Source organism: Danio rerio, chromosome 19 (assembly GCF_049306965.1).
Source record: "Danio rerio strain Tuebingen ecotype United States chromosome 19, GRCz12tu, whole genome shotgun sequence".
Classification (NCBI taxonomy): Eukaryota; Metazoa; Chordata; class Actinopteri; order Cypriniformes; family Danionidae; genus Danio; species Danio rerio.
Window position 1 is genome coordinate 21,764,615 of NC_133194.1, and position 15,498 is coordinate 21,780,112.

The 15,498-nt window shown below is 36.9% G+C and overlaps 1 protein-coding gene and 1 long non-coding RNA gene across 3 annotated transcripts in view; both read left to right on the forward strand.

Moving 5' to 3' along the window:
* Nucleotides 1–3,100, forward strand: LOC141379066 (uncharacterized). Its single transcript, XR_012395023.1, has 3 exons — nt 1–2,338; nt 2,494–2,615; nt 2,717–3,100. It is a non-coding gene; the product is annotated as an uncharacterized lncRNA (long non-coding RNA).
* A 1,758-nt stretch (nt 3,101–4,858) lies between these two features.
* jazf1a (JAZF zinc finger 1a) overlaps nt 4,859–15,498 on the forward strand; it is a 35,413-nt gene continuing 24,773 nt past the window's right edge. The window contains exon 1 of one of the 2 annotated variants that reach the window (XM_005159518.6): nt 4,859–6,942. In XM_005159518.6, the coding sequence (XP_005159575.1) occupies nt 6,651–6,942 (292 nt within the window). In that variant the 5' untranslated portion in view covers nt 4,859–6,650. The remainder of the gene's footprint in view (nt 6,943–15,498) is intronic. The other variant, NM_001044955.1, reaches the window with a different exon arrangement.

Below are 15,498 nucleotides of genomic sequence, written 5' to 3' on the forward strand. Positions count from 1 at the left end.
AACAACGTGGTCCTTTTGTGGTCATCGCAAGGGAAAGAGTGCAAGAAAACACACAAGTGGGAGGGAGGAAAATACAGTGTGAATCATTAGCCTGCTCTAACTCAGAATGCTAGTAGCTGTTTCCCCAGCAACACCACAAAACAGGAAGTGGTAATGATGTCACATCAAGCCCCAGCCTTAGCTGACTCCTACATCTTTGAGTATGAATCATTCACACACAGAGACAATGCAGCAGAGGGCATGCATCCACAGGCCTCATGACATCATCCATGTTTCTCCAATGATATAATTCAACTTAAAAAGGAACTGTCAGGTTCACCTTTTGTTTCACCATTCTATTATAATCTATAAAATTATAAATTCATGTTTTATTCAAAGTGACTTACAAAAGAGAAACTTAAAGCATTTTGTTACAGATAACAGTAATTAAACAAAATGTAAGGTGGTGCAGTGGTTAGCACTGTCGCCTCACAGCAAGAAGTTAGCTGGTTCAAGCCCCAGCTGGGCCAGTTGCCATTTCTGTGTGGAGTTTGCATGTTCTCCCCATGTTGCGTTGGTTTCCTCCGGGCGCTCCAGTTTCTCCCACAGTCCAAAGACATGCAGTACAGGTGAATTGAAAAAACTAAATTGGCTGTAGTGTATGTGTGTAAATGTGCAACTGTATAGGTGTTTCCCAGAACTGGCTAGCAGCTGGAAGGGCATCCGCTATGTAAAACATATGCTGGATAAGTTGGCGATTCATTCTGCTTTGGCCACCCCTGCTGAATAAAGGGACTAAGCCGAAGCAAAATTAATGATTGAAAACATAATGCATTTTGACTGATTTCACAAGGACATTGTTCTCTTTTGGATGAGAATATGGAATTTGTACACACAGAAATCCATAGACCTTTTCAAATAAATTGTTATCATTAAGTCTATATATTTACTTATGTAAATGTGTGTAAATGCATACATATTCAGTTTTTTTAATAATCGTTTTTAGGGGTTTTCATCTTTATTTTGATAGGACAGTGGAGAGTTATAGAGAGGAAAGTATGGAGAGGAGAGATAGGGGAAGGATCGGCATAGGACCTCAAGCCGGTAAACGAACTTGGGTCACCGTGAGCACCTCAGTGCAATGAGTCGACTCACTAAAATAATAAATTGGACAGGCCTGCAAAGATTGACAACTGTTTTATAAAATAGATATTAAAAACAAACAATAATAGTACTGGATTACTTTACAGTTCAGTTGCACAAGCACATACACTGCATTTTCAGTGTCTCACACTATAGTATTTGTTGCCTCAACTCAAAAACATAGGTAGAACCAGCGTCTTTTAAGTTGCGCCCCATACTTCCAATTCTGCAGGTGGTGGAAAATGCACCATTAAGTTAGTTTGCCAACTTCCAGTTAAACACCAGAAGACAGACACATAGGATATTTATCACCAGATTTTTTTTTAATTGTTCAATCATTACATTTGGTAAGTAATACTCCTTCGAATTGTGTTAACTGATATATATGAACTTATTATGTATTGTTGTTCATTCATTAATTTTCTTTTTGGCTTTCCTTCCTTTTGGCAGATTAAACCTTTTATTTGGACACATTTTTAAAGCTTAGTAAAGTTCTCAAGTTGTGAGAAAAACTACAGTAAAATCTTTCCCAGTGATTATTTGATGTATTTTTTTGTGGAGTTAATGAGTTAAGGAGAATGATGAGACACACACAACGTCATTACAAAGTTGACAGACAGATACACACACAATGCTCGCATTTAATTTTTCACTGTTGTTGCATGCAAATGTGACAGGATACAGGTTAATATCCACTGCTGTATGGAAATCCGTTATGTTGATGTACAAAGTAAACCTGATTTAATGTCCTCAAACCAGGATTGAAACATCTTGTTATTTTTGTACTGATACGTGGCTGCGGTGATAAGTACAGCTGAAGTTAATTGGTGTAATACATTACAAACATGAACTGTTTAAAACTTGTAAAACATATTCTTGATCAGATTTGATAATAATTGATCATCACAGCGAGCTGAACAGATTTTTAAAATCCAGTTGCTTTGTGCTCGTGTTGTGGCTGTCAATCAATTCGTTGGGTGAGTAAACCACACCCTTACATCAAGTTGCGATGGGCCTCAAAACGGGAGGGATTTGGATCCTATTGTCTTTATATCATCCCAATTAGACTGTAGACACACTATACCTACACACAGTTCTGTCCAAACAGCTTCCAAAAGATAATTTTCATCATAGGTTTTTCAATAATTCACCTAAATGCAATTTTGTCATACTAAAGGTTGCGGCAAATTCCTAGAGGAAGATTGACTTACAACAGGTGAGATTCACCAAATATATCCCATCATATGTATACAGTAAACAAATATTTTAGCAACAGCAGACAGATAATCTTGAAAGATTTCAATAAATTCATATTTTAAAGTTTAATGATAAGCTAATATTTCAAAGGCTTTATTTTTGTTTTCTTCATAGAATCACATCAAGCAGTGCGGGGCATTTGCTGTTGGAGCTACAAGTTTCACTACATTTCACAACAACTAATCGGCGAACACTAAAAGCTGAAGCACTACCATCACACAAGTAATGGTTTGTAGGTAAATAACATTTGGTATACCCATGTTGTGTTTATGTATTTCAGCTTCAGTGTTTTAGATGTTGTAATATAAATAAATAAATGTAACAACTTTGATGTTAGGCATTTTTATACAGGAAACAGATTTCAAAGAAGAGCTGAGCAGAGGGATGACCCCTGCAATCATCACAGTGATGGAAGATGTGACATACCACTTTCATGTGACTCAAGTGATGCAGCCCTTGTAATTGAGGAAGCAGTTGTTCTGCAAGGACTTGGTGGCATAAGAAGTCAGAAACATATGTTGATGGACATTGGAGCAGATCTCTGTAGTGCAAAGTACACTCACTTTAAAATACATTAAAATAAAAATATTGAGATCGGATTTTATCATTTTCTATTGCTCTGCTGTCATTTTTTCCCCCACAAAGAGCCTGTGTTAGTAAAATACAATTATAAAATGTAAGTTAATTGTTTGTAATTGCTAAATAAAGAGTAAAATCCTTTAATAAATGTGTAATGTATTTTGTTGTCTGTTCTGTTTTATATTGAGAAAATCTGCTAGTTTAAGTGCAGTGAACTTGAAAAGTAGAGGTAGTTCAGCTAAACTTAGCAAGTTCTGCTAACTTGATAATGAAAGTTCACCTTAAAGGTCCAGTTTACTTGTAATAAGTAGTTACGTAGGTGGCACGGTGACTCAGTGGTTTACACTGTCACCTCACAGCAAGGTCGCTTGTTTGAGTCCCAGCTGGATAAGCTTGCATTTCTGTGTGGAGTTTGCATGTCCTATTGGATTAACTAAAATGGCTGTAGTGTATGAGTGTGTGTGCGTGTGTGTGTGTGCGTGTGTGTGTGTGTGTGTGTGTGAATGTGAGAGTGTATGGATGCGTAAAACATATGCGGATTAAGTTGTCTTTTCATTCAGTTTTTGATGATTAAGGGACTAATGCCGAAAGAAAATGAATGAATAAATGAAAGTAGTTGGGTCAACTATTTACCTCTCCCAATCAACATTTTAATTAGTCAATACAACTTAACTGAGTCAATGCAACAAGTTGACCTGACTAAGTCAATTTGAGTCGACAAATCAGTTTTTACAGTTTATGATGTACTTCTTTACAATGACTGTGTAATAACTAGGTAATAACAATAAATCTACCCTCAAACCTTAACCAGTCACCTTATATTAACCAGCAGTACTTTCTGTAAGTACTGGGTAAGTGCACATTCTGTAAAATAAAGTGCAACTAAAATAACGGCAGTCTTTTGTGCAGTGGTAGTTTCTCTGCTGCTTATGTTTGCATGTGCATGCTGCTGGCTGTGCAACTAATGTGTGTAATTTACTGGAGTAGACCTTACTGTAGGTGGACCCATCTGTTTGCGTGGTTTGAGCAGACCATTATTTACGTATACAACTGGGAAATGAAGAGTCGCTCTAAGTTCACTGTAACATTTTTTTTTAAGTTTATGAAATCATTAAATTACAATGTAAATTGTTGGTTGAAGATGATATAATTAAAAATGTTAATACCTTAAATAGATTGATTGAGCTATTGCATTATTATTGCATTATTTTGTTAAACCCAAATATTTGTTTTGAAAGTGTACACTGTAAAAACCCTGGTTGCCTTTAATATTTAAGCTGAATCAAATTAACATTATGAATTCATTTAACTAATATTATGTTGAACTGACTTAAAACAGCTTGCAAACCTTATAAAATTAAGTTAGAACATGATTAACTTAGTTTAATAAGTTACAATGAACTAAAAACCTATGCTGTCATGACTGATCTTATAATTTTTTACAGTGTTGTAAATGAAGGTGTCTTGACTCTTTTAACATATTCTTAAGTGAACGAATGTTTGCGCATTGGCAAGTATGGGTCACCAGGTCATATCTTTCTCTGTAATACTTTAGGATTTATATATAAATCCTCAAAGGTTTACTGCAAATAAGTGATACTCTATTGGACCAATGAAAAAATTGCCATTAGAAAAAAAATGGACTCTTTAATATTCATATTGTTTAACCTGGCATGTCTTCCTCACCATTTTTACCTTTTTAGCATCTGGCATCAACTGCTTTGGTCTGTTTTGTGTGAGGCAGATGGTTACATTTACCAACATCTGGCAGGCTTTACGTTATGATTTCATGAGGTGAATCCCGTTTTTGCTTTGCTACAATCAATATTGCCTTGGGAATTGATCGAACACATAAACACAAAATTATAAATATACAGAAGAGAGATGTTTTTTTGAAAAGTACCATGGAATAAAATGTGGTCATTTATTCTCAGTTATTTGCATAGACCAACGACAGAGAACATTTATAACAGGGAGATTTAACGGTTGATTAACAAGTGCTGGTCAGCGCACGGTCACTGTCATGGACTGATCAAAGGGACATTCCTCCTGCTCTTTGTGAACACACTACCTTACATGGAAGTTTGTGGCATACCGGACAAATTCAAAGTCATTGTAAAAAAGATCTTTTGTAAATAAATAAATAAATAACACATTTTAGAGTCTGGTCATGATCAAATTGTCATAATATTGTATGTGTAGGTGTATTTTAAACATTTGAGATAACGGTCATCCATTGACAATGAGGTGAAAGATACAGATCTAGAGGTTTGAAGATTTTTAAGGTACAAAATGTCACATACATCATGAATTTATGTATACATATAATATATGGGACATATAGGTAAATGCAATGTATAGCAAAAAAATATATACTAATACAAGAAATATAAATACAATATATTTTTTAAAAGAAAAGAAAAAATGCAAGTAATTGCAAATATGCCGTGTAGTATGTGTGTGGTTGTGTGTGTATATTCTATTGTGCAGACTTAAGGTTATTAATGCTCTTTGAACTGACACCCAAACCCTACACCCTAAAATTGTGCCATCATTTACTCATCCTTGACTTGCTCTAAACAAGTTAGACCTTTTAAAACACACAAAAAAACTATATTTTGAAAAAAGTTGCAAAACCCTGACTTCCATAGTTGCATACTAGTAAAATAAAAAGGTATTCAACTCTCAAAAATATCTACTTTTGTGTTCAACAGAACAATGAAACACAAACGGATTTGGAACAACTCTAGAGTAATCAAATGATGCAGATTTTTTCAGTTTTGGGCGGAAACTTTCCCTTTAACCTTCCTGTCATGTTCGGGTCAAATCTGACCAATTTACAGCCTAAATCTCTTAAATACAACTCTTAAATATTGTGTTTTACATTTGATTGCCTAAGAGCCTTATGATATCTTCCACACTCTGTATTTAAAGTGATAAGCACTTCTTTCATTAAGTGTTTTAGTCAACCTTGTTACACCTGTGGTGTTCCTGGTCAAAAGTGTCCGCTAAAAGGAAATGAATGCGTATCCAGACTATATTGACTTATCAAACAGAAAAAAATATACTGTACAATACCTTAACTCACTCACTATTTGTATATTCACCGCAGTTATGTTATGCCTAATTCTATAAATATATGTTAAACACTAATTTGAGACATTTTTGAGACATACTTTGACTTCACAGCTGAAGAATTTTGAATAGAAATGTGGTTTTGAAAAATGTTTTTGTGCTAATTTAAGAGCAGGTTATAATGAACCGGTCAATTTTAAACAGGAACACTAAAGTAAGGGCCAGGAGGTAAACACGTCAAAAGGGTTAACTGATTAATAAATACTTTTATATTATTAATAACTGCTCACTGTTTGTATAAGTTAACTAATGCATTTTATAACTTTATAAATTTAATCTACACAAAATATTTAAAACAACTGTGTAATTACTGCTTAAATAAGTGTCCCATGTAAAGGGTATTTTGGGTTGATCTGCATTCCCAGGCTATGGGACTATTAAATCGTATTGCTTGGCTGGAATAGTAGCAAAAGATGCACTAAAATAATCAATAATCCAGTTGCTTATTTGGCCATTCCTTCTAAGACAAGCATTCCTCGTTCGCTCATGCAGGTGAACAGCAGAGTGTTTGTTTTACCGGTGCCTCCTCCTCCTCCTGCTGCTCCTGCTCCTCCGTCATGCCTCTTTGCCCCCATCCCCCTCCCATTGGCTGCCAGCCGTCTAAACAGCTCCAGCTGCAATCACCGCCGCCGCTGCTGCTGCAACGAGCTGCCGGCTATTTGATCACCCCCATCCCGCACAGCCTCTGCCTCCACTGGTCTGCAAACGCACGGACCTCTGCCAATACATCCATTATGACGGGCGTCGCTGCTGCCTCCTTTTTCTCTAACGTTTGCCGGTTTGGCGGTTGCGGGCTGCACTTCGAGTCCCTCGGCGAGCTCATCGTTCACATCGAAGATAACCACATCGGTGAGTGCCGCTCCGGTTTCGGCCTGCTGTCCCGCTAAGTGGCCGCTGTGAAGCGGTGAGAATGCGCGTCTGTGCACGGCTCGTTTGGCTAGGTTGTATAAAGTGACGCGCTAATTTACTTGTACGGACTCGCTGCAAATTTAGTAGCATTAGCATTAATCTTATTTATTATGAGACGTTAGATAGTCATATGCAGGTTTCAGATACGGGTGCACGGGTTGGTGCACGGTTACCAGACGCTGCTCTGTTTAGATGTAGGCCTGTATATACATGTGGCAAGCCGTTTTTACATTTACTGCATGAAATGACTAACATCTGATTTCGTTGTTAAAGTGTTTAGTTTTATGCTCTTAATAACTATAATGATTTCCAATAGTGACTAATATGCAGAATTGTACTTTTATCTGTTAAACTTATGGAAAAACTGATGCTTATTTTTTATTATTTTTATTACTAGCCTATTATAGTGTTATAATACTTATTAAACACTTAGTACTTGGGCAAAAAGTGCAGTGTTTAATTTAAAAGTGCACTTAATTTAACTGGTATAAAATGGCTTTCTGGAATACTTGATTGTGATTGGTCACTATTGTTATTGTTATTTCCCAATAACAACCATTTAAACTAAAGCTGCAGTCACACTGCACTCTTTGCCCATAGGCTTTCATTCGTGAAATTACATGATTGCTTTATACCAATATTGCTTTAGATTATAGAAGAGCAAAATGTGACCTCTCTGTACAGAAATTTAAAATGGGGAGGAGGGCTGTGTGTAGAACTTTGCAATTAGTTAATTGCAAGAGGCTGCGCTGCAATATGAAATATATATTATGTATTATTAAATTACCCCACCCAGAGCTAATGCATGTGTGACAGTCTTACTAGCCAATTAAGTGAGCACACTTTTGTTCAGCTCAATCAGAATTGCACAACTGAACTACACCCACAATAAAATAAAATAATAAAAAAACTGGATAGAAATGACAAGTGGAATTATGGCATCTGCTGCTTCAGAAGCATTAGCAGACAAATTAATGCAATTAGATATTTTCCCCATATGGGAAGCAATCACTTGTTTATCTCTAATCATCTTGTTTTATCATCTAAGTTTTCCTTTAACAAGTTTCTTTTAATTGATAAATTATTACAGCTCACATCAATAGTTTGTGTCTAATTATGACAAGTACTCATGTAATAAGCAGGATAATGTACATCCAGCAAGTTGTTTATACAATAAATCCCTTAAGTTTTTATCTGCTGTTAAGCTTGTCAGGTTTCTTCGGTGATAACAACCGGCTGGATGTACATTATACCTTATGTAATACTTCAAAATGAGGATTCTATTTTGGGATTGATGGTTGTAAAATCCATTAATATCTGTGGTGGAACCTTTAAAAGGCCATGAAACCCCCTCGTTTCAGCAGGGTGTTTTCACACCTCTACTTTGGAAAAAATCAGAAAAGTGGGCGTGTCCAGCTCTGTTTAGGGGGGGAGTGTCAGAGGAACCAAAGTGGGATGGTGTGAGAGTGTCTATTTGGGCACGCGCGAGTTTCAGAGTCAAAACACACACACACACACACACACGGGAGAAAGTGATGGTGTTTACATGGACATCTGTAGTCGAATTATTTGCCAAATTATTAAATTGTGGACTTTAACTGCAGTTTGGCTCTTTCATTTAGGGAATTCATTTATGCCCCTCGTGACAAACGAGATATTAGATTCGAGGAACTGCTCTAAGCGTGTATTTTTTACGCAATGTTTGATACCGCACGGTGAATAGGAGAAAAAAACCCTCCGCATTTCCTGGAAACTTAGATGCACACAGCAGGTAGTGTCAGAAAGCCGCGTGTGTTATTCCGGTCACAAAATGCGGTGAAAATCCTACACGAGGTTAAAGTTTGGTTGTGGTGCTAACGTGTTTACACTCGGTGCAATAGTTAACTTAGTTCGATACGAACAAACTGAATAAACAAAGAGCACTGGTCGCTCACTTACCAAATCTGTAGAGACAGGACAATCACCAGCAACTAGAGCCGCATCTTTATTAAGAGAAGACTACAAGCGAATCCGGATCTCAGCGTTTGCAGATGAGAACAGCTCTCAGGTAAACAATGTTCCTCCTTAGACACAAAAGTTAAGTTATTGTTGTCGCGCGTCGCGTCGCGTCGCGTACACTGTTAATCGACGCGTGACTCCAGCTGCGCTCTCACAGAGAGAAAATGAAAACAAAACTTAACTGCAGCAAACTATAAAAGCAACACTTCACGCTTGTTTTCCAACACAACGTGGTGTGTCTGTCGTCTAAACACTGTGACAGTAATGAATATTAATGAAGTTGCACAATAGAGCCCGCTGATTGGTTTGAACCAAGCCTTACTCATGCATTAATGCATCACACTGTAAGACGTAATAAGACACACTCTGTCATAGGGGTGTCACGATTTCGATTCTTAATCGAAATCGATCGAAATTTATGCTCAATTTCGATTATCGAATCAAAAAATAGAATCGTCGATGCTGCCACGCCCCCATGTCACGTCAGCCTGGCTTGCCAAGTGGGAAAAAAACAGGCTTGTTGAAGTGCTTGTTAAACTGCAAAAGCAGGAGACCCGTCGACAGAACTTAAACCCTCTCCTCTTTCAATGAAGTCGCCGGTGTGTAAGCATTTCCAGTGTGTTATGTTGACAACGTTCGTGTCGTCGACAAAAAAAACACAGTTTTGCAAGCTCTGCTATGTACGTATTACGTACGGTTCGTCCGATAGACAACACCGTTATCGCGATCCTCCGCCCGGCCCCGTTGCAAATCCGCTCGCGAAAAGTACACACTCAGGCCCCGTTTACACTGTCTTTGTTTTTAAATGGCATTTTAGAACGACAACGATTTGACATCCACAGTGGCGTGTAGCATTTCTGAGCAGCCCTCCTTCCTCTCTACCTCTGAAAATGCACATCACGTGACCACACAGACACAGACGCACACACAGCCATGCGCACGAGACAGCAGGTCCAGGCAGTCAGAGGACTGCTTCAATCTTTCACTCACTTGTACTTAGTCATTTTAGCGAACACCTCAGATACTGTTGGCTGGTTCCTGTTGGTTGTGCACCTTTTTTACCGACGCCATTATAACGACACAGATCACTGCCTATTCACGAGTCCCACAGAAAAAGTGATTGAGTGATTATTCATTTACTGTATGATTTGTTTATGGGTAAAACAAAGACCATGCAGGTCAGGTAGTTTAAACGGTAGGCTACAAATAATTAATTGGTCATTAATTAATTATTCATAATCAAAAATCGAACCGAATCGTGCCTTTAGAATCGAAAATGTAATTGATCGAGGATTTGGAGGATCGTAACACCCTTACTCTGGCACAGACGTCCAGTCTTAACGCTGGAATACACGCTATTATCTCATGTCCATGACGCAGCTTCAAAAATTTGTTTTAAATTGGAAGTACGAATTAGCTTGAAATAACGCAAAAACAACCAATTTACACTTTTTAGTGAAATATAGGTGTCCTAATAGTGTTTTTAGCAGTGTGGGAATCATATACGACTGTCAGCAGCTCAAAAAAATGTGTTTTGGTGTTTCGTGACCCTTTAATTTGCAAAAAGGTTCTTTATAGTGGACATTGGCTCTTTCAAATTGTAAAATGTTCTTTATACGTAGAAAAAAAGCTTTTCAGGGAAAACAAAATAATTTTTTAAGGGTACCAGATATGGTTATCTGAAAAAAAAAAGGTGTTTAATAATATAAATGATAACTATAACTAAACGGCATCAACATTAACTAATAAATGTATGACTACTGACTTGCTGCAGATATTTTATAGCAAAATTTAAATTTGACAACTTTTTAAAATTTTTAAAATAGATTTTTGATTTTAATACTATGAAAGCTCTTTGGAAATGTTATTGTAAAGATGATTTAACTTAACTAATAAAAGTGTAACACAACAGTGCAACAGATTTAATCCTCAAATTAAATGCAAATGAATATTAAATATGTAGTTCAATACAATGAGTATTTTCCATAAATGTTTGTGATAAAGTTTTTGTTTGAAGTCATTGTTTAAAGTAACAATGATTGTTTAGCATAGTAATATAAGTAACACTAATTACTAATCAGATGTAAAGTCTCTATTGGGATATTGAAACTCCGTAAATATAAAAAATATAAGTATATAATATCTGGTCAATTTTGAGGAATACATGTAAAAACGGCTTGCCATATCTACAGTAATTAGCGATAGTGGTGGAGAGCCATTGTTTACTACTAGTGTTGTGTATTCAAGCTGTCTGTCAAGTCTGCAACAATGAATCTTCGTTTAGGTGTGTGATGATTTACATCCTTCAATTCAGTTTTCAAATGAGCTTTTGAAACAGAACTTTTAACAGAGTAATTTTTACTTTTAAAATTTTTACTTATTCTGAGCAATTTACTGTAATTTATTTCATATTACCAGCAGTTCATCACTCATCCCCTGCAAGTGCCTATTTCCATAGCAATTGTTGTAATGAGAAATTTGATATTGAAACATATGAAGACTGCTATAAAGCAGCTATAAAAACAAGTGTATCATTGTTCAAATCAAGTCAATTTATTGTAAGTTCAGTTCAAATGAATAGTGTGAAATTTGTGATATTATAAAGAGATTACCCTTAGTGTTAAGCAGCTCCACAAAAGGTAGCGATGTTTTTGATCAACTTCAGTCAGAATGATCAGTTCTGAATCAGTTCAGTTCAATAACCCTGCCAATTTGACAGCTTGCAAGATAGGAATTACTTCGAGCAGCTCCACAGAAGACAATAGTTGTGTCCTTAATGACATGTTATACACTATGGAATTATATAGTAGTACTTATGCACTATGCACCCAGCTATTCAGCATTGTAGTCTGAAGGCCTCATCTCCTTTACTACAAAGTTAAACCTGTAACAATTGGGTGCATGAGGTATCAAACATTACACAGCTCTTTTTACTCAGTTATATAAGTGCACTTTTGTCATTTTCTAACACTTTCTTGTATTACTTATGGTTGTAAATTACATGGAACAGTGCTTATTGAAACAAACTGGGACACACATTTCAGTTTGATTCAGTTCAAGTGTTCTTATGGTCATATTTAAAGACTCTCTGAAAGTTTTCACACTCACTGTTGCAGTGGAAGATGTCTGTCAGGATGAAATACACCTGGCAACTTATCCAGCATGTTTTTACGCAGTGGAAGCCCTTCCAGCCGCAACCCATCTCTGAGAAACATCCACACGCACTCATTCACACTCTTACACTATGGGCAATTTAGCCTACCCAATTCACCTGTACTGCATGTCTTTGGACTGTGAGGGAAACCTGAACACCCGAAGGATACCCACACTAACGCAGGGAGAACATGCAAAATCCACACAGAAACACCAACTGACTCAGCTGAGGCTCGAACCAGCAACCTTCTTGCTGTGAGGCGACAGCACTACCTACTGCGCCACTGCGTCACCTAAATGTCTGATCATCTTGTTTTTTTCTGCCCCTTTTCGCAGCACCGTACGACAGAATTTTGCATGCTCAAACTCCTGTGTGACCACAGCATGAGTGTCACTTTAGCCTCATAAGAGATCAGCTAGGCTGATTTCCCTCAGGGGTCACAAATATGACTTTTGGGGTTATGGATTTGACCTCAGAGCTCTTGTTTTAATGAGCACTACAATAAGAGCACCCAGAGCCCTCCACATGGATCATTAATAGCTACTACTAATCAATAATAATCCTATTGAGTGCAGAACCCATGCAGTTACATTGGCAGTGTGCCAGATGATTAAATTCAAATTGTAAATTTAAAATTCACGATAAAAGAAATCAAATGAATCATTAGATGACACCTTTTTGTTTGGCATTCTGTTGCATTGTGATTTCTATGGGAGATTAATGGATAAACTTGACAGGGATAACCTATATTTTAGGCAGCTGGGATATAGAGCAGGATATAAACTCTTGTCTACATCTCCTGAATTACATCCTATGATTGTCTCCAACTCTTCCTCTTTTTCATTGCTTTAGGAAATAACATATACATGTAATGCATTCTGTTTATGATGGCAGCATTGTCAAGCATTAGTTTATGATTTTGCTTGTACTGATTAATTTAGTCATTTATTCATTCATTTAAAATGTAATAATAATTCAATTTAGGGCAGCAGTGGGTAGCACTCTCGCCTCACAGGAAGAAGGTCCAACTGGGTCAGTTGACATTTCTGTGTGGAGTTAGCATTTTCTCCCCTTGTTCGTGTGGGTTTGCTTCAGGTGCTTCGGTTTATGGGTGTTTCCCAATGATAAGTTGCAGCTGGAAGGGCATCCGTTGCGTAAAACATGTGCTGGATAAGTTGGCAGTTCATTCTGTTGTGGCGTTTATTAGAAAGTCCTGTTTCTGAATAGAAAAACAGTATAATCTAAGCATTTCAAGCATTTACTTTGTAAAAATCACTACAATATGCTCTATAACAGTGTTTCTCAACCACTAACCTGGAGGACCACCATCACTACATGTTTTGGATGTCTCCTTTGCAAGGTTTGTTAAGCTACTTGAAAAATGTAGTGAGCTAAGCTATTAGCTACTCTACTTAAAAGGTACTGTAACTACACTAAAAGCTACCCTCTGGGAAATGTAGCAAGCTAAGCTAAAAGTTACTTGGCAAAAGCTATTTTTGCAATTTTCATTTTTAAATTGAAACAACTTATATTCAAGTCAAGCATATCTTAGTGATCAATAAACCTGTCAATGAAACATATGAGGCCTAGTTGTTCAGTTCAATTATTTGCTGCAAATACAAATTGTACTAAACAGAACAGTATCATTAGCATCTATCTTGCACTAACAGTAGCCTAATTACCATAGTATACCCTTTACTATATATATATATATATATATATATATATATATATATATATATATATAATAAAAAAGTACTACATCAAATTAATTTGAGTACTATTGTGTAGTTCAAAAGCTATATTACTTACTATAAACAACTAAAGTATTTTTGAGTTCTTAAGGTATGGTCATGAGGAATCCCGCTTCAGAATTAACTCCCCTCCCTCAGCCATCTTTCCATCAAGCAAATTTATTGTGTTATTGGCGTCACGGATTGGAGCGAATGGTGACAGTAATGCACCAAAAAGTTCATTGTCGACCACTGAAAAACAAGAACAAGAAGAAATCCTCATTCTCAGTGCCATCACTTATTGATCTATGATCTGTAAATGTAGCTTGTTATTACTGTGCTACTTGACAAAAAAATAAATAAAAAAATAGCTTCGCTACTGAAAAGCTATTTGATTTAGAAAGTAAACAATGCTCCTTGTCTCTCACACCCATTAAAGGTCTTTCAGTCTATGCTAATGAGCTGATGATCTGAATCAGGTGTGTTTGGTTAAGGAGACATGGGCTGCGCTCGAAACCGCCTACAAATCAGTAAGTACTGCATTTGAATTTAAACGTTCTACTCGGCCGTTGGAAAAGTATGTTCTATACAGTATGAATGTGAAAAGTATGAGCCGTGTAGTCTGGCGGTCCTCCAGAAACGTGGTTGAGAAACACTGCCCTATAACCTGTTGACTGATTATTTAAAAATATTTCCCTTACTATAATTAATAGTTTATAAGATAATTGGTATAACCAAACATTTCTTGCAACTTTACATTATAAATTGTTAAATCTCAAATTTGGACATAAAGATGTACCAGTCCTCTTTAAAACCCACATTACAAATAAAGTTATTTTATTTAAAGCAGGGGTGTACAAACTCAGTCCTGGAGGGCTGGTGTCCTGGGGCCTCATGTACGAAGACTTGCGTGGAAATCAAACTAAAACATTGCGTACGCACAAAGCTGTAAATGTGCGTACGCAGAAAAAAATTTAGATGTATGAAACACTGCGTACGCCGAATCCCACGCATATTCTTTGTACATTTGAATGAACGTGAAACTGAGCGCAACATGCACGAGCGCAAAACCCCTCCCTGCCTCCTCCCCATGAATATGCTAATGACTCTACTTTGGCAAAACCCAAAGAAAAAGCATTGGCAAAAGCAAGCAAAAGGAGAAACTTTGAACAGAATGTGAATTGGAGGGGCTACTTTCTGAGGTAGACCGGAGAAAAACGTTTTTATTTGCAAGTTTGCCCTCCGTAATTAATAACAAAAGAAAAAAATAGAGTGGGAGAGTTTAGCTGATGCGGTTAACACAGTTAAATCTGAACATCACACTGAGTGGATAAAAAAAGGAATAGATGTATAAGTGCAAAATGTTGTAGTACCCTTCAGAACATCCTGGGTGGCGCAGCTTGTAAAAGGCATAGCAACATGTTTTGACATGTTCGAGCATGAACTCGGTTCGAATCCAGCGTCTGATGAAGTCATTCTTCTTTCAATTTAACACAACTGCCTCTAGGAGTTGCCAATGGAAATAAAACAGACACGCAAAAAAAATTTGCGTACGCCAGCCATGAAGTTGGCGTGGAGCTGCGCACATTCTCACGTTCATTTCATCGTTAG